The sequence below is a fragment of the Vanessa cardui genome, chromosome 20 (assembly GCF_905220365.1).
Source record: "Vanessa cardui chromosome 20, ilVanCard2.1, whole genome shotgun sequence".
NCBI lineage: Eukaryota > Metazoa > Arthropoda > Insecta > Lepidoptera > Nymphalidae > Vanessa > Vanessa cardui.
In genome coordinates this window covers 11,102,846-11,127,725 of record NC_061142.1, presented here as the reverse complement: position 1 = coordinate 11,127,725, position 24,880 = coordinate 11,102,846, and the positions used below count along the sequence as shown (strand labels likewise).

Genomic DNA, 24,880 nt, shown 5'->3' with positions numbered 1-24,880 from the left:
GACGTTACTGTGTGGAATGCAAATTAAAGAAATAATGAAATATATGCAATTGATAAAGATTATATATGATTACTTTTATTTAATTCCTTATTGAACTTCTTATCTTAAATGTTACGGTAATAAAATAAATATTTTGTAATTAAGATATTAAAGGTAAACAATTAATTTAATACCAATTAATGTTATTGTTGACATTTAACTTTAGTAAACAAAAGTGATTGTTTATGTTTGTCTTCTATGCTTTCCTCAACTAGCTATCAGATTGTGATGTAACTGGTATGGTGTCCTGCCAGCTCGCGAGGTTCGTGAGACCGCCACAAATCAATATGATTTAATATAAGTTTTTATTAAATTAAATTTGTTCATACATTTAAATATGTTATGGATATAATTTGAAGACAATTTTGTAAAGTAAAGTAAAGCCTGTAAATTTCCCACTGCTGAGATAAGGGCTCCTCTTCCATTAATTGGTTGGTGGAATGCACAATGAAACTGAATATTAAAAATATAAAAGTCTTCTTTTGTTTTTTTTTTTAGTTTAGATTTTTAATTGATAGGTTCCCTATTGCTTTTTTATTTGTTATTCATGTTATTTTAATTAATGTGACGAAATAAGTTACGTGAATTATAATTATTCAAATAATAGTAAATTTGAATAAGTGGTCATATACATTTTATTCTATGTGACCCTGGGCACGTAAATAATTTGATATGGAAAAAATGAAGTCTTTTCCATGTAAAACCTTTTTCCATGTATTATTAGTTAGTTAGTTTTTATATTGGTTTGTAAAATTGTATCCGAATCTAGGGTTTGAATCCCGGGTCGTTACGATAAAAAGGTCGTTGGTTTTGAAGAAATTTAATAGTATTATATATTAAGGTATATTTAGGGGATTATTTCTATAAACAACGTTTCATTAATAATCGTGTTTTATTAATTGCTTGGCACATAACATGGTGTTGAAATTAAATGACCAATCGACTGACGTAACGTATTTATTTATCTTATATTTAAACTCAAATTGCTAGTGTATCCTCGTGAGGTCCTCCACGATTTTTATGAGGTCGTCGACTGTCGCGTCTCGCATCATGCCGCCGCCGTCGTCGATCTGAATTAGGAATAAAGTAAATAGATATTAAACTTGCATGAATAGTATTATTAGTTCACTTGGTGGTAGGGCTTTGTGCAAGCCGTCTGGGTAGGTAACACCCACTCATCAGTAATTCTACCGCCAAATAACAGTACTCAGTATTGTTGTGTTCCGGTTTGAAGGGTGAATGAGCCAGTCTAACTACAGGCACAAGGGACATAACATCTTAGTTCCCAAGGTTGGTGGCACATTGACGATGTAAGGTAATATATCTTACAGCGTCATTGTCTATGGGTGATGGTGACCACTTTCCATCAGGTGGCCCATATGCTCGTCCGCCAACCTATACAATAAAAAAAAAAGTATGGAAAGTTATTGAAAATACAATTTTCAAAATCGATTAAGTTTGTATTGCAGCAAAGTAATAGTTAAGATATAGAAATGAATGTCTAAATCATTGAGTATTTTAAGCATTTTTCCATTTTTAATTATAATAATAAAGGAACTTCCTTTTGGAAATCTATGACACTTGAAGTTGATGTCTGTTAAAAAAATGCAGGGACACCAAAAAAAAAATAAAAATACAAGCTAAATAAATCAAAAAGCAGTATGTATCATTTGAATCATATACATTCCGTCTTACTAAATTTAATATATAGATAGCGTTACCTGTAAACCTTGCACGGTTTCTTGCTGCATATCCCGCGAGAGATCTAGGAAACTCTCGATAAGGTCGCCATCAATGAACCCTTCCGCGGGTTCCGTTTTGATGTCCGTGTTGAAGGATCTCCAGAACGAGTGCGGGATCTTCCCGACTGACTTGATCGTGTGTGTTAGCCTTTCTTCTAGTTGGTGAAGGAATTCAAATAACTCTTGAGGTAATTGGACGACTAGACCTGAGGTGTTCGATGTTTACTATTAGAATATTATTAAATAACCGAATTAATGCAGAATTTTTTAGATAAAACAATAAATATTATAATGTTAAATGGTGCTAAAATATAATTTAGATTATAAGATGATTTAATCTTGTAAATAATTCTGTTGAAAGGTACAATCGAAAGAAAATTTCGCAAGCCCATAATGTTACTCGACAGCTGTTGTGGGGGGACCTATTATACAGATTATTTTAAGGGGTATTTTGTTTCAATAAAAAATTAAACAGATATCTAAGTCGTTGGTGTAATTTGTTACATGTGGTTACATTTTATCATATTCTAGTGATAGGTGGTATCTATGCAGATTAAGAATTCTGAATGATGATCATTGAATTAGCATCTAGTTTTACAGCTATTGCGGTGCAGTTGGTAATACTGGCGGGAAGCGATGAATCGAAATCGCAAAAAGTGCAAATCAGGGAAAATTTGGAAATACGACTGGAAGAAATTTGCTGTATTTTAATTTTTTCTAGTTTGTTTTGTGAGAATTGGAAGACATCCTTAAGAAAAAGATGATTGATTTTACAAAATTATGATCCTGTTTCTGTTATGTCGCTTTGACCGATTGTATCAGGGGCTTAAATATATTGGAAGTATAAATAAATATTAATATATAATATAAATAAATATTAATTGGAAGTATAAATAATATTGGAAGTATGTATAAATAAATATAGTGTAAGTATTGTTTAGAAGCAAGGAATGTTTCAGGGCGTCACGGTAGCATGCGTAAGCGATCCCGTGGCGTCCGCCGAAAGACGGAGAGGGTACCGCTGGTTTTTTACTGGGTAAACCCGGCGTACTTGGGCGCACTCGGCGTCCAGGGCTCCGGGGAGTCCCACACCCCCCCCCACTTTCCATCACGTGGGGGAAGCGCGTAAAGCGTTTTTCCAGCGTAATAAAAAAAAAAAAGAAGCAAGGAACGCGGGCGGCGGTACGCACAGATGGCGCCGGTGTGTTTAGAGGCAAGGAATGTGGGCGGCGGTGTCGCTTTGACACACTTGTATCAGGGGCTTAAATATAGTGTAAGTATTGTTTAGAGGCAAGGAATGTGGGCGGCGGTGTCGCTTTGACACACTTGTATCAGGGGCTTAAATATAGTGGTAGTATTGTTCAGAGGCAAGGAATGTGGGCGGCGGTGTCGCTTTGACACACTTGTATCAGGGGCTTAAATATAGTGTAAGTATTGTTTAGAGGCAAGGAATGTGGGCGGCGGTGTCGCTTTGACACACTTGTATCAGGGGCTTAAATATAGTGGTAGTATTGTTCAGAGGCAAGGAATGTGGGCGGCGGTGTCGCTTTGACACACTTGTATCAGGGGCTTAAATATAGTGTAAGTATTGTTTAGAGGCAAGGAATGTGGGCGGCGGTGTCGCTTTGACCGATTGTATCAGGGGCTTAAATATAGTGGTAGTATTGTTCAGAGGCAAGGAATGTGGGCGGCGGTGTCGCTTTGACACACTTGTATCAGGGGCTTAAATATAGTGGTAGTATTGTTCAGAGGCAAGGAATGTGGGCGGCGGTGTCGCTTTGCCACACTTGTATTAGGGGCTTAAATATAGTGGTAGTATTGTTCAGAGGCAAGGAATGTGGGCGGCGGTGTCGCTTTGACACACTTGTATCAGGGGCTTAAATATAGTGGTAGTATTGTTCAGAGGCAAGGAATGTGGGCGGCGGTGTCGCTTTGCCACACTTGTATTAGGGGCTTAAATATAGTGGTAGTATTGTTCAGAGGCAAGGAATGTGGGCGGCGGTGTCGCTTTGACACACTTGTATCAGGGGCTTAAATATAGTGGTAGTATTGTTCAGAGGCAAGGAATGTGGGCGGCGGTGTCGCTTTGCCACACTTGTATTAGGGGCTTAAATATAGTGGTAGTATTGTTCAGAGGCAAGGAATGTGGGCGGCGGTGTCGCTTTGACACACTTGTATTAGGGGCTTAAATATAGTGGTAGTATTGTTCAGAGGCAAGGAATGTGGGCGGCGGTGTCGCTTTGACACACTTGTATCAGGGGCTTAAATATAGTGGTAGTATTGTTCAGAGGCAAGGAATGTGGGCGGCGGTGTCGCTTTGACACACTTGTATCAGGGGCTTAAATATAGTGGTAGTATTGTTCAGAGGCAAGGAATGTGGGCGGCGGTGTCGCTTTGACACACTTGTATTAGGGGCTTAAATATAGTGGTAGTATTGTTCAGAGGCAAGGAATGTGGGCGGCGGTGTCGTTTTGACACACTTGTATCAGGGGCTTAAATATAGTGGTAGTATTGTTCAGAGGCAAGGAATGTGGGCGGCGGTGTCGCTTTGCCACACTTGTATTAGGGGCTTAAATATAGTGGTAGTATTGTTCAGAGGCAAGGAATGTGGGCGGCGGTGTCGCTTTGACACACTTGTATCAGGGGCTTAAATATAGTGGTAGTATTGTTCAGAGGCAAGGAATGTGGGCGGCGGTGTCGCTTTGACACACTTGTATCAGGGGCTTAAATATAGTGGTAGTATTGTTCAGAGGCAAGGAATGTGGGCGGCGGTGTCGCTTTGACACACTTGTATCAGGGGCTTAAATATAGTGGTAGTATTGTTCAGAGGCAAGGAACACGGGCGGCGGTACGCACAGATGGCGCCGGTGACGGTGGCGAGCAGCACGGGGCGCGCGACGGGCGCGGCGGTGTCGGCCAGCTGCGCCACGAGCGCGCCGCGCCGCATCACGTTGACCATGTCGCCCACGTGGAACTGCCCCATGTAGCCCATCTGCTGACGCTCCTCGTCCGTCGTCGCCGCGCTGCGGGCGTCGCACGTCAAACTCAAACTCAATATACCTTTATTCAATATAAAGAGAGCCGAGATGGCCCAGTGGTTAGAATCCGTGCATCTTAACCGATGATTGCGGGTTCAAACCCAGGCAAGCACCACTATATATATGTGCTTAATTTTTATTTATAATTCATCTCGTGCTCGGCGGTGAAGGAAAATATCGTGAGGAAACTTGCATGTGTCTAATTTCATCGAAATTCTGCCACATGTGCATTCCACCAACCCGCATTGGAACAGCGTGATGGAATATGTTCCAAACCCTCTCCTTAATGGCAGAGGAGGCCTTATCTCAGCAGTGGGAAATTTACAGGCTGTTACTTTACTTTTACTTTTTTTTACAATATAAAAGCATTACACTTACTTATTGATTGTCAAATAAACACTACCACCGGTTCGGAAAAAGGAACACCCTGACCTGAGAAGAACCGGCGAAAGAAACTCAGCGGGTCTTTTTTTTCTGTTATTTTTTTTTTTTGTCAAATTTATAGGGTACATAGTAGTATATGATTAGAAATAGCCAGGAGGCGATCGTTTCATTCCCAAGGTGTGCTATCAAACATAAACTATTATCATTACAGACTATCAAGTATAAGTTTGCGTTCCTGTGGCAGCACCTGCTACACCCTTTGTTTTGCCACTTTTTTGTTTAAATAAAACTAGTTATACCGGATTTGAATCGCGGGTAGACCTACCCTGTCTACCCGTGACCACGAACGCTGTAAAGTGCTCGAAACGTCGGGATGCCAAAAATAATTAATATACGCAATTCAAATCCGGTATAACTAGTTTTATTTAAATGTGTAATAATCGCGAAAATTTAAGACAACACCACTTTTTTGTTTATTTTACCAATATCTCCCCAGAAAATAATTCTCTACGTCTCATTTTTAATAGATTTTAGGTAAGGTTTCTTAATAAGGGTAAATAAAACAAATAAGATAATAAATTAACAAAAAAAAATAGTACATGTTTTTGCCACACGCCAACTTACACTTAACGCGCTATACCGACATTATTAATGCTACAGATAGTCTTATCTTTGTCGAATTGATATTCATTTAAGTAGCAAAGCAGCTAAAAAAAGTTGTAAATAACAATATAATTACTAATAATGTCATTTTTAACTTCACATTAGGGAATTTCTATGATTTTATCTTTAATAATATAAAAGAAGTACAAGGTATTATATAAATCTATAGAACGTTTCATTCGACGATTGGGACAGGTGAAACAAAATATTGTTACCTGTCTTTCTGGCAAACGAATAGGTTAAAGCTGTTCTCTGCTCCCAGGAAGGTGTCGTCGTCGAGAATTTCGACAGCCGTCATCCAGTTCGGACTGTAATCCCGAGCTATCTCCTCGAAACTACCCTCCATCTAAATAAATAAAAAAGAAATATTGTTATATAACGTTTTTAAATCATATAGTCACCAGTACATGGAAAAAATTTTTATTTGGCACATACAAAAAAAAAAAAATTACTATAGTTACTTTTTTTTTACTAGTTACTTTCAATTTGTTCGATAAAAATCATGCTGGGTAAAGAGTGTACACCACCCCGAAAATGTCGATATGACGTCATCATGTCTCCATATACACAATTCATTTATTATTTTTCGATTTAAAATAAAGTACTACATGTTTGTAAACTAAATACACCAACAATATAACATGTATCTGACAAGGGCATATTAATAAAAACAATAGTAATAAGAATAACTCACCTGTTTGTATTGCAATAAGGACATGGATCTCATGAGGTCGCCTACGAGGATGAAGTCTCCCTTGACTTTTAAATACAGAGCGACGATGTTGTTGAAGTGACTGCATTCCAGCCGCAGTTCCTTCTCTGACGTCCATTCGAATAATCGTACCTAGAAATTAAATTAATAAAAAAAAAAATCGATTTTTTTTTAATATTAACTTACATTAGGATAGACAAGGATCACACCAGTATGACTGATATTTGAAACCATTCCTTTTTTCACTTTATGAAACTATCGTTTAAGGAATTTTCGTTTTTACAAGACATATGCTTACACCATTTACTCCAACGGATCTAAGATGTTATGTCCCTTGTCTTTATAATGCTAGAGCAATAACTCTTAATCGAAACACAAAGTGAGGTATCGATTGATATTTAATGATCAGCTGTAATTCTCCCAGCTACGTAGGGAAATTAATTTCGTTCAGGGTTGTTTTATTTGCTATTACAAAACATATAATATTTTTTTGTAATAATAGGCTATTTGACTGGTTTTTAAAATCTATTTTATATTATTAAGTAGAGCTTAAGGAACCCAGTAAAAGTAGTTTTTTTTTTATTTCTAGTACATATTTGTCGAAAAATATCATATTAAAAATTCCATATCTAAATAACGCGCTAAAACGCTACTTGGACAATATGGCGCTGCAATGGGGTCGGTGACGTCACTTTGCTGTATTTTAATCTGTGGTACATATAGTAGAAAAGCAAGGTTTACTATAAAGTGACTTTATCATAAGCCCGGCCAATCAGGAGCGTTTTGTGTCATGTGACGAACGTTTGAAAAAATGCATTTTTATTAATTGATTTTTGAATAAATTAAGTATTGTTTTCAAGTTTCGTTAGTAAATCACTATTTTCAACCGACTTTTTTTTTTATGTTTGTTACTTCATAACTTTTCGCTGGGTGGACCGATTTTGATAATTTTTTTTATTGTTTGAAAGGTAGTGCTTCCCGTGGGGTCCCATTTTTTTTTTTATTTTTTTCCGATGATGGTATCCGTATGAAAACGACATAAGTCTTAAATTTGCATTATGTATATGCGCGACAAATAGGTGAATAACTGCAAATCACTTCAACCAATTTTGATAATTCTTTTTTTATTATAAAAAATATACTTCAAGGGTAATTTGGTGAAAGTTTGGTAAGGTTCTGAGCACAGGATCCATGACAAAGTAACGGAACGGAAGGGCACGGAACGATTCTGAGGGGCACGTTAGCGATACTCAGTCGAATCTTTTATTTATAGGTTATTTGGATATTTGAGTCACCTTCCGTAATGTAGGTATGTTTATGTAATTATCATAGTCGAATATTGTAATCAACTAGCTACCCACCCCGGCTTCGCACGGGTGCAATACTGATACTAAATATACTACAGAATTTGTTTATTTACGACATCACATCGCAAACTTCTAAAATTATCAGTGTTTCTTTACTATATTGTTCATGTATTATACACACAAACCTTCCCCTTGAATCACACTATCTTTTAAAAAAAACCGCATCAAAATCCGTTGCGTAGATTTAAAGATATAGGGACAGAGAAAGCGACTTTGTTTTATACTATATAGTGATGGAACTCCTATACGGCTCGCAGTTAGGGTGCGATATGGGGCAGAATTTCTTACTATCTTTAATCAAATTTTGTGTATGTGATGTGATGTCATATGATGTACGAAATATAGTTGGTCTTTTTCAAAGTTTTTTTGCTGAGTTCGATTACAGCTCTTTCGAGGGATCCTTATAGTTTACGCCGCGTGACGTATTAAATCCGCATTTTCGAAAGTCTATTTTTGCTTTATTCGCAAGTTTCCTTTGAAATTGTCCTCGAAGTAGTTTCTGACTCATATAAACGGAACGCTTAATTTATCCATATTAAAAAAAATAGTTAGTCAACATCAGCTTCACTTAAAATCAAAAAATAAATAAAAATTTTAACAAAAAGAAAAACCGACTTCAAACAAAACACTATTTTAAAACAAATGAATATGCACGAAAAAGTAATAAAAATAATTGCGTAGTCAACATATTTTTTAGAGTCTTCCTAAGTTAAATGAAATGAAAAATATTAGACTACTTAAAAGTCGATTAACGATTATATCATGTAATTATAATTATTGTTATATTTGGAGTCGGTGTCAGCCAGTAAAACAATACAGTATAACAACACAATATACAACAATAATATACTGGATCAATCAAGGCGCTCGTATCGCTTCTTTCTTTTGATTGTTGGGGCAAGGGCATCGTGGCTGACACCGGCTCCAAATATATCAATAACTATAACTACATTATATAATCGTAAATCGACTTTTAAGTAGTCTAATATTTTTCATTTCATTTAACTTAGGAAGACTCTAAAAAATATGTTGACTACGCAATTATTTTTATTACTTTTTCGTGCATATTCATTTGTTTTAAAATAGTGTTTTGTTTGAAGTCGGTTTTTCTTTTTGTTAAAATTTTTATTTTTAAACTCATAATATACACTGATTACGATAATTCACAATTTATTTTTCGCATTGTCAAATAGCCTATTTTGAGACAAAAATACTGATATTCATGGAGATTAAATAACGCCTCGATAATAACAGTTGTATTCAAAGAGAAAAACTTTAGACTTACAGTACTATTTATAGATGCTAATAATTTTCCATTGAATTCTACGAGCGTGTAACAACCACCCTTTATTTCTTTCTCCGCGACTTGCGTGAGTTTGCCTTCACACCAATGGAAGAGAAGAATTCTACCCTGTGAAAGTAAAAATAAATAAATATTGATGGATACAATATATACTGCCAAACATAAAATAGGTTCTAGTTTATATAGAGAGATTGAGTGAATGCGTGTGCGTGCGTGCAGGGCCGTATTTAGGGGAGGGCAACCGGGGTAACTGCCCTGGGGCCTTCACATGAGTGGGGGCCACATCAGTTTTCAAGTTAACAAATACCGAGATATAGTCAAATTATAATAATGTTACTACTTAATATTTCAAAAGTTACCGATACAAAGTAATTAAATCATAGCTTACTGATTGAAATAAAAAAAGTAATTAATTCATGATAATATAATTATTAGGTTGTTCTCGCTTCTGTTGTCTAGGGCCCCCACTGCTTTGTTGCCCGGGGGCCTCCAGACCTTTAAATCCGACTCTGCGTGTACACACACGTGAGTGTGTGCATGTATGTGTGTGTGTGTGTGTTAGGACTGGGATGTTTTGCTTACCTGCTTGGGCTCGGACTCCTCCGGGTTGAGTATGGCGGTGCCCACGGCGTAGTAGTGGTTGGGGTCGTCGGCCAGTCGACACGACACCAGCGACATTGCAAACTCCGTGCTTAGTAGCTGGTGTGCGTGCAGCACTACGCACGACGACGGACATTACACACGCTTTTTATTACACTTTTTTTTTTTTTAATATAAATTTGTTATGTGTAAATATTGTTCATGTTGACTGGGCTGTGTGCTTGGAAAAGCTCTTATTAGTTGGTACCACAAACCCATCAAATATTTTATAAGGAGTAGCAATACTCGGTGTTACGTTCCGGTTAAACGGTTACAGAAAATGAGATTGTGTGACAGGGAGAGATATTGGACGAACGAATAAGAAATACAAAATATTTTTAGAATCGTTTCGAAATCAGAGCAATGATAGAATTCCTTGCCGGTTCTTCTCGGTAGAATCTACTTTCCGAACCGTAGCTTATATAGCTTCACTTAATTGTTAAATGACGATTCAAAAGTGCTTGTAAAAGCCCACTTGAATAAATTTTATTATGATTTTGATTTTGATAAGATTGAAACCGGTGGTAGCTTCACTTAATTGTTGAATGATTCAAAAGTGCTTATAAAAGCCCACTTGCATAAATTTTGATAATATAACGTGGTGGTTTGCGTACCCTCGAAGGTGTGCTGGTCGACGATGAGCAGGTTGTGCAGTTCGACGTCGACGGCGGGCGGCGCGTGCTTGTGCGGCGCGGGCGCGGCGCCGCTCGAGCTGGCGGCCGACGTGGAGGCGCTGGCGCGCGCCGCCACCGCGCCCCCCGCGCCGCCCGCGCCGCCCGACAGCTCCAGCTTGTCCACGCGCATCGTGATCACGCCGAACGTCTGCGGGACACTCGCGTTAGCACTGCCCACACTCTCGAACATGGATTTTAAAAACTAGTCAAATAGCCTATTGTAAGATCAAATCAGTGTTTTTACTTTTATTTTAATGATTGCTGAGCTGAATATGAAGATATAGCGTCATCCTGAGTACTCATTAAGACAGTTTTTTTAAATCCGAGTTTGTATGTATTATATTTGTATGTATTATCATATCTGATCTCTCACCTGAGATGATTCCTGGTATGCGATCCTTCTAGGTGTCTCCCCGAGTGGTACGGTTCGTATGTGTAGCTTCTGTATCTCATCTATCGTTCCTATGGTCACCGTGCTGTCTGTGGCCAGCGCTAAACTGTAAAATAATAAGGTTAACGTAAGTGTAAATGTAAAATGTAATTGTAAACTCTGACTTGACTATTAATTTCTTTTTGTCTGAACTTATTGTAATTTGATCAATACATACAAACTCGGATTTACATAACTGTCTTGATGAATACTCAGAATAATGCCATATCTTAATTTTAATTTAATTATTCAACAATACACAAACAATATTGAAAAGCTCAGCAACATTTAAAATAAAAATAAAGATTATCTTACAATTCAATTTCTCTAAATAACTACTAAATATTAAATCTCACCTGTCCGGATATGCTTGTGCATTCAACGAGCACATGTGTGTAACTTCCTTCAGATTGACATTGGAGAACACCAACTTGTGGTTAGAGGAAAAGATAACCGTGGGACGATCCGAGCACGCAAATATGTTTGTGGTTGAAAGTGACCTGCAAAAATAAAATCCAAATTAAATAAGAAAAAATGTATGTAAGTAAAATAACGTATGTGCAGATATGTAATAAGTAAAATGAATGTTTGTATATGTTTACTTTTCCTGCCATTGGAATGTAATATATTTCGATTTTATACAGAAACTAGCGAACCGACCCGGCCTTGCGGGAATGTATTACATACAAAAGCCTTCCTCTCCAATCACACTCAAATAAGTTTCACAATTTGAAAGATCTAAGTATACATAGGGATCGACAGCGATAAACAACTTTGTTTTATGCTATGTAAAGATAGATCCATTAACTACAGTGTATGGACCTATTACTGTGCATGTTGTTCTTATAAAACTTGTATTACCTGAAACTCCGAAGCACAGTTGGTTGCGTACCAAGAGTGACCTTCTTCTTGTTACTGAGCACGCCGGTCTCCTGGTCCACGGTGAAGTAGAACATGGAGCCGTCTCCCAACGCGCACAGCAGGTAGCACACTCCCTCCAGTACGCAGATTAGCAGCGACCGGGGAATGATTTCTGATGGTGACGGCGATTGGTAGAAATTATCGTTTCAAGTATTATGTTTGTGTTGGTGGAGAGACTGTTTGAGTGGGTCAATTGTACGAATTGTTTTAAACTTAAAATAATGCTTAAGTTGTATTGAAAAATTGTGTCGTTTTCATCAAAGCAGATATAGCATGTCCTATGCTATAGCTATAGATTTAGTGTAGTTTATAGGCACAATGGGCATAAAATCTTAAATTAAATTAGGTCATACTTAAATGAAACTAGTTATTACGGATTTTAATCGCGTATATTAATTATTTTTTTCGAGCTTTTCGAGCACTTTACAGCGTTCGTGGTCACGGGTAGACTGTCGTGTGTCTAAACGTCGGGATGTCCAAAAATAATTAATATACGCGATTAAAATCCGTAATAACTAGTTTTATTTAAATGTGTAATAATCGCGAAAATTTAAGACAACATTAGGTCATACTTAGTATGGTGATCATATCTACGGTAGATGGTGGTGACGTTCAATCAATATGGTTGACTTTATCCACCCAACCCGGTGGTACGTTAGTGCGTGCTCACCACCGGAGAGCTTCTCGGTGTGCAGCGGCGCGAGGTCGGGCAGACGCAGCAGGCGCACCGAGATGTCGGTCCACAGGCCCACGGCCAGCAGCGCCGCGTCGCCGCCCGGGCCCAGCTCCAGGCACGCAACCTCCTCCTCCATGCACACCTCGCTGCCGGCAGACGGGCGGTTACAGGGCGCGGGGTGGTGCGGGGCGCGGGCGCCGGCAGACGGGCGGTTACAGGGCGCGGGGTGGTGCGGGGCGCGGGCGCCGGCAGACGGGCGGTTACAGGGCGCGGGGTGGTGCGGGGCGCGGGCGCCGGCAGACGGGCGGTTACAGGGCGCGGGGTGGTGCGGGGCGCGGGCGCCGGCAGACGGGCGGTTACAGGGCGCGGGGTGGTGCGGGGCGCGGGCGCCGGCAGACGGGCGGTTACAGGGCGCGGGGTGGTGCGGGGCGCGGGCGCCGGCAGACGGGCGGTTACAGGGCGCGGGGCGAGGGGCGCGGGGGGAGGGGCATGGGGGGCGGGGCGGGCGCGGGTGTCGGTTTTGCGGGGAGGCGGGCGGGGCGCGGGCGGTAGATAGATAGATAGAATATACTTTATTGTACACCACAAACAATAAACTTTACATGGAAGAAAAAAAATAATAAATTAAAATGTACAAAAGGGCGGTCTCATCGCTAAGTAGCGATTTCTGCCAGACAACCTTTGATTTGGGGAAATTGTGCAGCGAAAAGGTAGGTGGTGCCTTATATATACAATAATACATATATAAATAAACATACATAAATATACATAAATATATATACTAATAAAATAAATGAACAACACATATAAATATAAATGAATATAATAATATATAAGTCGTCTCAAATTTAATTATGTAAACGCAAAATTTTAAATAAGTCACAGTAAATAAAAAAAAAAAAAAAAAATTAACAAATAAAACATAAAAACTATACAAGACCATATAGTGACTAAGTTTCCATAGCCAGATAGTGCTCTTTGCGTTTGCGCTTGCGGTACTCACGCGAGCAGCGTCAGCTCCGCGTCGCCGATGGCCACGAGGTAGATGCGCGGGCCGGCCGCGGCCACGGCGCGCGCGCCGGCGCACGCCACCACGGACAGCGCGCGCGCGCCCGCCGCCCAGCGCGCCGCCAGCCGCCAGCCGCCCGCCGCGCGCGCGATCAACCGTATGCCCTCGTCCGTCACCTGCACACGACTTCCAGTTAGCGGAACATATTCCTTGTCATCGCATATCGATCACTGCATTCAATCATTTTTTTTTTTTATGGTATAGGTTGGCGGACGAGCATATGGGCCACCTGATGGTAAGTGGTCACCATCGCCCATAGACATTAACGCTGTAAGAATTATTAACTATTCCTTACATCGTCAATGTGCCACCAACCTTGGGAACTAAGATGTTATGTCCCTTGTGCCTGTAGTTACACTGGCTCACTCACCCTTCAGACCGGAACACAACAATACTGAGTACTGTTGTTTGGCGGTAGAATAACTAATGAGTGGGTGGTACCTACCCAGACGGGCTTGCACAAAGCCCTACCATCATAACATAAAATCAAACAATTCCATTCATATTTTATAATAAACTGATTTTTTTATAACAAACTGAATAGATGTGAGCAAAACGACCTACTTCCCTTTTCATAGAGACGATGATGCACAACTATTAGCACCCTGCCATTATTAAATAAACTAATAATTATTGCGAGTATCTTGGAGAGCCAACTTCAGTCTTATTTGGGCGTATGATAAACTGTGTTAAAAAATTGCTTTAGTATATTATACCACTCACTTGTATTAACTGGTCATGACAAACATTCCCTGTGAAGAAAGTTTGCCGATCAGAGACAAATCCTTTTATCTCTGTTTCCTCCACTTCCTCTCCGCTTAAAGTTAATACCCTGTAACCAAATAGTATCATAACAATCTGAAACATGAATTTAAGAATAGATGGACTAGTATGGGTATTTTTCTTTTTGTCATAGTTTCGCAAAAATGTTTTACTAGTTCAGAAAGAAAGACCTCAGATTTGAGCAGAACGAAAAAAGAACTCAATGATTTTTTATATCTGTAATTCGTATGGCTTGGAGGCAATTATGCTGATGGAATACTAATTTGCCAAACTAGCCTACCCAGAATATATGGAAAAAATACCTGGTTTGCCCCACAAAGGCCAGCACGAGAGTGTCGTGGTACTGCGAATCTTCGGCGAGAGTGAGCGCCCACATGCCCTTTATCCCGGGCAGGTCGATCGAGGCCTGCTCCTGAATGCCGATGCCGTTGCGGATTATACGCAGCGAGCCCATCTTGAAAGCACCTGGAAAAGTTAATTATTTAAGTTAAATGGATGACCAAAGACCTTTATGTGCTATGTTATGCTATGTTATGCTACGCTATGTTATGCTATGCTATGTTATGCTATGCTATGTTATGCTATGCTATGTTATGCTACGCTATGTTATGCAATGCTATGCTATGTTATGCTATGCTAAGCTACGCTATGTTATGCTATGCTATGCTATGTTATGCTATGCTATGTTATGCTATGTTATGCTATGCTATGCTGGTTATGCTTCTGGAATCCTTATTGACTCACCGGAGCAAGTGATGAGTTGGTTTTGCCCCTGTCGCTCAAGATCCACCACGCACATGTCGACGATGGGTGCGAGGCTGGTGAAGCTCTCCATGGGTTGCACATAGTGGGGGGCTTCTTCCCGCGCGGGGGCCAGTCGCACCAGCGCCGAGTCACCCAGACGGGAGCCCACGAACACCACGCCGTTGTCTAAGTACGTCATGCACTCGGGGATCGGAATGTCACCTATGGGCAGATGGGCCATACATATTAAAATTCCATATGCCAGATTGTCTCCTATTAACTAATAACCCTGAAAAGTTATCAACTAACTTGGATTTAGGTCTTTTTAAATTCAGAATATATTTCTTTATATTTTAAGAACTCTCTGAGTACTGAGTAGTTTTGATACTTCGCACTAGAACGATAATACCTTTATAGTTCTAGTGCGAAGTATTCACCTCACTACAAACAAAACTAGTACAAACTCACCGAGCAATTCCACTTTGAGATCTTTAACAGTCTGTGTGCCGTCCATCTTCTCTTGCAGCTCCAGTAGTAACATAAACAGCCGGCCTGCTATGTCTCCCAGAAGGTATCTCATACCACGCTCGTCTACCCGGCAGTAGCAATTTATTGGAGTTAGCTGCAATTGTAATTGATAAAAATATTTTACTGTACATATTACATATAAACAGACAATATTCGCCACGCCAGGCGCAAACACACAAGTTATCAGCCTAAATACCTACTTTCAAGCTGAAACTTTTTGGATTTGGCATCGAGGACTTTGGTACTGCTGATGTTATTTTGCAGCTGTATTTAAGTACCACAAATCTGTTTTGCGAAAAAACTTTGTACAACCTTAATCTATTTCTAATAACCTTTATTAACAGTGAAACTCAGGATAAAATAATTTCGATTTTTTTTTATACACAGCTAAATTTATTCTTTGTATCTATAATGTATACAATTTATCCCTATCCTACACAGGTGATGCAAATATAGTAATAGAAAAATAAACTCTTAAAGTTAACTCTTAATTTAAAGTAAAAATATAATTTATTCAAAATGTTCTTATGAATATCTTTTCATATTACAGAGCTATATTAAAAGTAAAACTCCCTAGGCATAGTTACATTGCATATAACAAAAATCAGACAGAAAACACAGTATTGTAAAATACTTATTGACAAACTAAGTAGTGGTGACATTACTAATTTTAAGATATAAATATATATTTCACAAACATACCTTGATCTGTGGGGGTGCAACTGCTACATAGCTCTGACCATCGTGGTATACTATTGACTCTTGTCCAACGACTATAGCTCCACCTAAAATTGTACAGGTTTAGTTTACAGGTTAGTATTAATCAATCGACATTAATTTTCTACAATAGCATAGAATTACATTTCTTCACGAGTTAATATGTCAATAACATACTCTTCATTTAAATCGAAAACAATTTTAATCCAATCAAGCCTTTAGTCATCATCAGATTATTATGCCAATGTGACAAAACCAAAAAGACAAAATAATTAAAGATAACCTCAATCCTTTCAATGGCACTACATATTATATATAAATGGATTTTTTAACAAAATAATTTGATTTGATTAACAATTGATTTGAGTTAAAATTAGCAAACACTATACAATAAAAAACTATATAATATTAAAACCAAATTATAGATACTATAAAATCCTAGGAACCAGACAAAGGTCACTCCAGAAAACTATGTTTTTATAATTTCTAATTGATTACCTAGTGGACTTGGCACAGGAATTAGTATAGAAGCTTCAGTCTCAACATTATCTTGTTTCCATGGTATCTTCGAGAACTCTTTGTCTCTTAAATTTATTTCATGTGTCTGTAAGAAAAGATAAAAACATGTTTTAATGTTAACACATTGTACATTTGTTTAATAATGGATAGGTCCATTATCCTTTTTTTTAAGTTTTAAGCTTTAATAGAGAAACTAACAAAAACTACAAAGAGAATTAATGACAAAAATCAGTAATCACATTTTAGTTCAAAATCTAATTAAAACCTAAATCTATATAATATTTGATTTTAGTAATTTATTATTATAAATACTACTGAGTGTAACAGTCTAAATCTGTGTCGAACAATGTGATGGTTATAGGATATAATTTTGTTTGAAATACATTGCCTTCCAACTTTTATTTTCTTTAACATCCTACAAAGCAGCTGAGTAATGGGATTACTACTACTAAACCTTATTATAACAAATATGCCTATTTTTAATATAAAGCTTCTGATTTAAAATGCTCAAAGTATAAGTAGAATATTTATTTAAACATACCTTTATATGTCTGCCATTGAGGTCTTGGTGAATTAATATTAAAGTTGGATTTGAACAACCATGCAAAAATTCTAAATCAAAAACATTTAATTCTTCCAGTCTGAAAACAGAGAAATGTTGTCTATGGTTAATAACTTACTCTTAGAACTGAGCTGTGATTGATGATAATAAGTTTATGAAAAACCTTTTTAACGCAGTAGATTATTCAATGCTTACTCAGAATTGAAAAAACCTACATATGTTAGATGAAAATCTATAAGTATATCTAAAACCCGCGATGGAGCAGACTTTTGGAATAACAAGTCTAGTATTCAAAAACCAGGATGTTACCAGCAGTGGAATGGTTACTGCTTGTTAGTTTTTACTCTTTGACTGTTTAATACCTTATAAGAATATATATGTTGGTTATAAATATGAATTAATTTGTAAGTAATTTAGCTTTTCAGATCTTAACCATAATTTTATTTCTACATCACAAATACCTTAAACTCGCAGCTTTTAGCTCCGTGGAGTCTTTATCAAGTGGTATTATTTTAAATAAACCATCATAAAGCCTCAAACCAATAACTCTTGCTTGTGGATCTATGACTGCAAGTATACCATTTTCTGATGGCTTCCCAATTCTATCGGCAACATTGCCATGTGCCCTGGTAACTACCTCTAGTTCACCATTGGTACCCGTCCTCCATTCCAGTATCATAGCATTGTATCTAGCGGTTAATATGAATACTAAATCTTTTTTTTCATACTGAAAGTAAAATTTTATTTATTTAAAAATAATCAATCTAATAAATTTCATTTTATACACAATTTATAGCTAAACAGATTTGTATTTTCACAAAACCAGTGCAAATTTTCCATGTAGAAGTGTTATTAATTATGTGTAGTAAAATATAAAAATTATAACCACTAAAATGTTAACTTACTGGTGGTCTAAATAGCTTCATTTTTGCCACTCTGCCATATAAACCCACTTCTTTCATGGGACGGAGTCCTTCTGGAGTCACAAGGTACATCTCTAAACGTGACACTTTCGCCACCAGAAGGTTTAGATCCGTAGGTGAAGTGAAGTTTCCTACGATTTCAAAAGCATTTTGTAACTTCACATTTGATAATAAAAACATGGCAATATTTTTATGTTTATAATTAGCGCCAATTTGTTGTGTTTACGTAATCAAAGCTTACATTGTTTATTGTATAATCTCGATTGAAAACACTAAAATTACAGCGAAAATATAAAACAATTGTCAATGGTCTTCAACAAAACGTCAATTAAATTTGGAAAAAATCGGCACAATAATGAAAAATATAGACATTTCTTGGATGTTTTAAATAGAGTACCATCAAATATACATCCTATTTTTGTTCAGGCTTTAGTATTCATAACAAAAATAGTCTTATTGGCCGAAAATAGTTCAATGTTATATACTATTACGGTTAACCTCTATGAAAAATATGTATAAATTCTCGTTATTTACCTGTTATACATGCTGTAACCGCGGTTGGTTTCTGTGCAGTAACAACGTAATGATAAGCCATGATCAAAGTCTTAATATACGGGTCTTAACTTCTAATAAATCTTCTTTATTTATTTCTTATTCACCATTACAGAATTAAAAACGGCTGTCGCCTGTACGCCGCCTGTTCTGTTTACTAGTGATGTACAAGATTAAAAATATATCAATGTTGTATTAAAATCGGTATTCTATGATTTTTTGTTTTTTCAGGTTCTATGCTAATTTGTAACCCTATTTTAAATTAATTAATGAAAAAGCGTTACCAAATTATTACTATTTTTGAAACATTTTCAAACACTCATATCAAAAATTTCTTCTATAATGTGTTATCGGTTTCAGAAATATCGATACCGTTAACAATATAAAGTGACATAACGTGATATTTAGATGATTAAATTTTTTAAACTAAATTTTATCGTAAGTACATCAATTTCAACAACTACTTTTATTCATGATTAGAACTGGCCAAAAATATACATAGATTTTTGTTTCATTGGTAATAATCAAACACGATTTATTTTTCTTAAAAAATATACTTTCTTTCTTGTGAATGAAACGTAGTTTTAAGCTTGATCTGCAATGCGCAAGAGCACTACGTTTATTGCGGTAAGAATACCTGATCACGTCTCTTAGTCACTGATGATCTGATAATTTCTAGTGATTCTTTAATTATTTTACATTGATTTTTAATTTTACATATATGTATATTATATTTTCTAATTTTATTAGTTTCTTTGTTTTTTACAAAATTATTATTATAAATTTTTATTCATACTTCCTTGGAATATTAAATGAAAAAGAACAAAATTGCAGAATAATGAGAGAAACAAATATTTTCTACTATAATATTGGTTGGTAATTTATGTTAGAATATCAAAACTGAATTTGTTTTTTGACCCATTGAATTTTTAAAATAATTTTTATTTTGAAAACGAGTGATGAGAAACGACAAAAATGAGATTTTTATTGATTTGTTTTATATCATAATTCAGTTTTATAAGAAATATCTATTATTTTATTCACAATCATTTCGTGCAGCGAAGAGTGGAATATCTTTAAGTTAAAAATTAATTATAATGTTTTAAAAAAACCTTGTGGCGTACATTTGTATTTACTATATCTACTTTTTCAATTTTCTTTTCGGATGTGAGGCGCGAAGCCGAGAGCGGTGGCCCACATCACAATTTTGACTAGAGGTCTGAACATTGATATTGGGACTCCTTGTTATTATTTTTGTATTGAATACAAGAACTATTGTGTAAAGGAAAAATTATGAAATGTAGTGTAGTAGTAATGGGCAATCTGTATATTTTGACTAAGTTGTGGAGACGACAGACGCTTCTATCTTTGGACGCTTGGCTCTTTGATATGAGATCTGATAACTTTTTGACAGTGCGAATGAAGTGCAATGTTGTTTTGGTGGAATTAATCTTTTTATAATATAAGAATAACTTCTTTGACAGAAGAATAACTTATTTTAGAAAAATATTTTTTTCAACGACAGAACATTTTTTTTTTAGTTTATTTTTAAGCTATTCAAAATCTATGTTTAGTTGGCGGGTTCAAATACCGGCAACCAATGATATTCTAATAAACAGATATGTTATACCCATACTAAACACCAGAAAAAAGTGTGCCGCGCCGGGGACCGTTTATTTTAAATTTCGTTACAAGAAAAAGGGATAGCTTGATAAAAACAATAAGTAAAAGGGATAACTAGATGTTTTAATTACGCAAAACGTATTACTACATAATTATGTTGTATTATAACGTATTACTGGCATAATTATGATGAAAACGACTAAGGCAAACGTCCCAATTAGGAAGTTTTCTAGTCTTCACTTTTTGCGCGTTAATGACATATCTACTGTTTACTAGAACATCATTGCCGGCAACTATGAACGTCATATGCGTAGGTGGTCCATTCCGTGAGAACTTTTTTGAAAAAAGGATCTAAGGAAGGAGGAAATGTTGCATCGTTGTGCAATAAGATAAGCTTATTTATTCTTGAATAAATTGACAACAGATTTTGGAGGCGAGTCGACGATTCCTTTAAAATATTGTACTCTTTTTCAATCTTATTTAGAGAAAACATATTGATTAGTGGTCACTAGATATAAAAAAAATAGTCCTTTCTATAAAATTCTCGTTTGCTAGAGGCAGATATAAAAAATACAATAACAGGAAGTTTTGATAATTCTGACACAGGAAAGAGTGTTATGTGTGACATTTGCCATAAAGATAAAGTTTATAGGGCCCAATTGAGATTTTATGGGTGACTTTATTGTAATAACTACAAAGTATTCAAGATTTTGACTTATGTTTTAAATACCGCGAGTGAGAGGGCGCTCTGATTTAGTAAACATCGACTCCGCATATTATTTCGTTTTAAATTAAAATTTATTAGTTTTTAACAGTTTAAGTTGCATTACTTTTTTAATAACATCTCAAACTATGTGTGTTATCGTTATTATTCGTGACACTTCATTAATTTCGTTGTAAAAGAACATTTAAAGTGTATATAGTCGACAGTAAGATTATGTGGTAAATAAAGTTAAGTTAAACTTTAATTAAAGTGCTACGGATTTAAATGTGAACTGTGGATTTAATTATTATTACAAAGAATTATTAAAAGAACTCAGTTTTAGTGCATTACAGAAAATTAAATGTGTATCGAACTAAATTAATTAGTGAGTGAACATTTTATAAATGAGGGTGAACTTATTATTACATGGCCGGTAACTTAATAACAAAGTTATTTCGATTTCATCTATCGACAAATTGTTGAAACGTATCAGTAATTTGGAGTAAATCACTTAAGTAAAGATTGGTCTAATGGTACCTACGGCCGCCTCAAGCCATACTTAGACGACTGATCAGGGTTCTAATCCTTACCAAATCTGAACTGAATAAACTTTTATAAAATTTGTATCTTTCCTTGAATACATTAAAAGAAACTTCTTAACTTTAAAATAATGTCTTCTAAAATTAAATTTGAATGTTGTTTACGAAATCCCAATTCAGTAGAAATAGTCAAATGTCAGATATGTCTAAGGAATTATCATTATGCTTGTGTAAGTACCACTAAAACATCGTATGCTGAACTGACAGAGCATTCCAAAATCTCCTGGCTCTGTCCGACTTGCTCGAGACCAAAGAGCGATAATACAAATACGCCAGTGAGACAACATGCGAGCAATATCTCACCACAAGAATCTAATAATATTACGGTTAGGCGCAAACAAACAAGCAACGCTAGCAATGTATTAAGTGATGAGACATTAAATGAAGTACGAAGCATCTTTCGAGAAGAACTTAATTGTATAATCGATGCTTTTAAAGTAAATATTATGAATGAAATAAATGGAAAGATCAATGAGGTACTCGAAAACATGTCTAGCATAACATCGTCTATTACTTTCATGGAAAAAGAGTTTGAAGAAGTAAAGCAGGAAATGAACAGTAAAACACAAATTATTAAGTCTCTTGAGAATGAAAATAAGTTGTTACGTTCTGACATTTCAAATTTTCATTCTAGACTCGCATTACTTGAACAACAATCTAGGGCATATAATCTAGAAATACAATGCATCCCAGAATTCAGGTCAGAAAATCTTGTAACTACTGTAAAACAAATAGCTAACACCGTCAAATGTAACTTAAACGATAATGACATACAAACTTGTACGAGGATTATGAAAATCAATAAGGATAGCCCACGCCCAAGATCAGTTCTGGTGAAATTTAGTACAATAAGAACTAGAGATAGTTTTTTAGCGGCAATCATATCATTTAATAAAAAAGCGGGCAATAATAAAGAAAAACTGAATACGAGTCACCTAGGAATTAGGAATTTATAATTATTGGAGACTTTAATTTACCCGGATTAGCATGGAATGATCCAAATACTGTGCTGATCCCTGACACTCATTCAAATAACTCATCACTTAAAAATATATTTAAAGAATTTCTTGACTTTAACTCACTTTATCAGTTTAACAACGTAAAAAATATTAAACACAATTTGCTGGACTATGTCCTCTGTGACCGGGACATGATGAGTGTAAATGAGAGCTTATCTCCAATACGTAAAATCGATACATTCCATCCTCCTTTAGATGTAATTATAAAAATACCTTCGAAATCTCCCTCTTCAAAAAATAATTCAAAAAACAAATATCAATTCTTTAAAGCCGAGTATGACATCATATTGGCATCTCTTAACAATGTTGATTGGCTTCAAGAATTCAAGGATTGTCTCGATAATGTTAATGAAATGGTAAATAGGTTTTATATCATACTATATATAACTATTAATAAATACGTCCCGAAAAAACCTGTGTCACAAAAGTCTTATCCATCTTGGTTTACACCCACCTTAATAAAATGCCTAAAAAGAAAATATAAGCTCCATATTAAATTAAAACAGTATAGCAACCCATTGGATAAAATAGAATTTCAATACCTAAGAAAAGACTGTAACAAATTGATCAAACATTGTTATGACAATTACATAACGATGATTGAAAATGCAATCTCGAAGAATCCTCGGTATTTTTGGACGCATTTCAAAAACAAGCGTAAAAATTCTAGCGCCTACCCTACATCGATGGTCTACGGAAATGTCGAAGCAAAGAATAAACAAGATGTTTCGAATCTTTTTGCAGCGTATTTTTCCTCCGTCTATGTAAATGACAACACATCAAACTACTGTGCACCTGATCCCAAAACTTACGTTGGTAATATATACCTATCACAAGGTGACATCGAAAAAAAATTAAAGAGGCTTGATCATAAGAAAGGCGCAGGACCAGATAACATATCTCCCTACTTCTTTTCAATGTGTGCGACTACTTTATCTTTTCCGTTGTATCTCATTTTTAATACATCTTTAAACACAGGAATATTTCCACAAGTTTGGAAGGAGGCGAGAATTGTACCTGTGTTTAAAAGCAATGATCCCGCTTCCGTCGAAAATTATCGTCCGATATCAATCTTGTCAACTGTGGCAAAGGTCTTCGAAAGTCTTGTACATTATAATTTAGCAGATTATCTTAAATCCCATATAAATAGTAATCAGCACGGATTTGTATCAGGAAGATCTACCAATACCAACCTTGTCACCTTTGTTACAGAAACAATTAGAGCTGTAGATGACGGTGAACAAATTGATGCAATTTATACAGATTTTTCGAAGGCTTTTGATACGGTTAATCACTCTATATTATTGGAGAGATTGAGATCGTTCGGTATAACTGACACCTTACTAAAGTGGTGCACCTCTTATATTAACGCACGCCCATCTACAGTAGTTATTGATGGATATCAGTCAGTTCCATACATTGCACATTCAGGAGTACCACAGGGATCAAATCTAGGTCCAATATTTTTTAATATATTTATAAACGATTTACCCCTAATATTTAAACACGTCAGAGCTTACTTTTATGCTGATGATTTAAAAATAACAAAAACTATTAAAACTCACAATGACGTGACTATAGTACAGGAAGATATTAATCGCCTTGAAAACTGGTGCAAATTACATAAAATGAAATTAAACATCAAGAAGTGCTACCATATTCGGTTTACACGAAAAAGAAATGCTATAGAAAGTGCGTACAATATATCTGGTATTACTATAAACAAGGTGCAAACAATTCGAGATTTAGGAGTTATTTTGGACTCGAAGCTTCAATTTAATACTCACGTCGAACACATTACAACATCCGCATTCAAGTCTTTGGGATTCATTTTGAGAAACTCTAAGGAGCTACATAAGTCATATACAATCATAACTCTTTACAACTCCTTGGTTAGAAGTAAACTTGAATACTGTTCTGTTGTCTGGAGCCCTCAATATAAAATTCATAT

At 36.2% G+C, this 24,880-nt stretch overlaps 1 protein-coding gene across 1 annotated transcript; it reads right to left on the bottom strand.

Moving 5' to 3' along the window:
* Nucleotides 1–980: 980 nt before the first annotated feature.
* Nucleotides 981–19,156, bottom strand: LOC124538345 (DNA damage-binding protein 1). The gene is made up of 23 exons (XM_047115385.1): nt 18,968–19,156; nt 18,416–18,564; nt 17,972–18,237; nt 17,490–17,589; nt 16,928–17,033; nt 16,415–16,497; nt 15,653–15,806; nt 15,185–15,406; nt 14,743–14,905; nt 14,381–14,489; nt 13,592–13,773; nt 12,583–12,734; nt 11,853–12,024; nt 11,348–11,491; nt 10,935–11,058; nt 10,502–10,709; nt 9,831–9,964; nt 9,231–9,356; nt 6,561–6,710; nt 6,082–6,212; nt 4,638–4,804; nt 1,761–1,987; nt 981–1,109 (listed from the first exon to the last, which is right to left on the bottom strand). The coding sequence occupies exons 1-23, from the start codon at nt 19,026–19,028 to the stop codon at nt 1,026–1,028; spliced, it is 3,414 nt and encodes a 1,137-aa protein (XP_046971341.1). The 5' UTR covers nt 19,029–19,156; the 3' UTR covers nt 981–1,025.
* Between the last annotated feature and the right edge of the window lie 5,724 nt (nt 19,157–24,880).

What these genes read in the sequence shown, in the direction of transcription:
- LOC124538345 (XM_047115385.1), bottom strand. Translation starts at nt 19,028, where the DNA reads ATGGCTTATCATTACGTTGTTACTGCACAGAAACCAACCGCGGTTACA. An exon ending in CCAACTCATCACTTGCTCCG is followed by an intron (nt 14,906 to 15,184) that starts GTGAGTCAATAA and finishes TAACTTTTCCAG; the next exon opens with GTGCTTTCAAGATGGGCTCG. An exon ending in CGACCAGCACACCTTCGAGG is followed by an intron (nt 9,965 to 10,501) that starts GTACGCAAACCA and finishes CGTCGTGCGTAG; the next exon opens with TGCTGCACGCACACCAGCTA.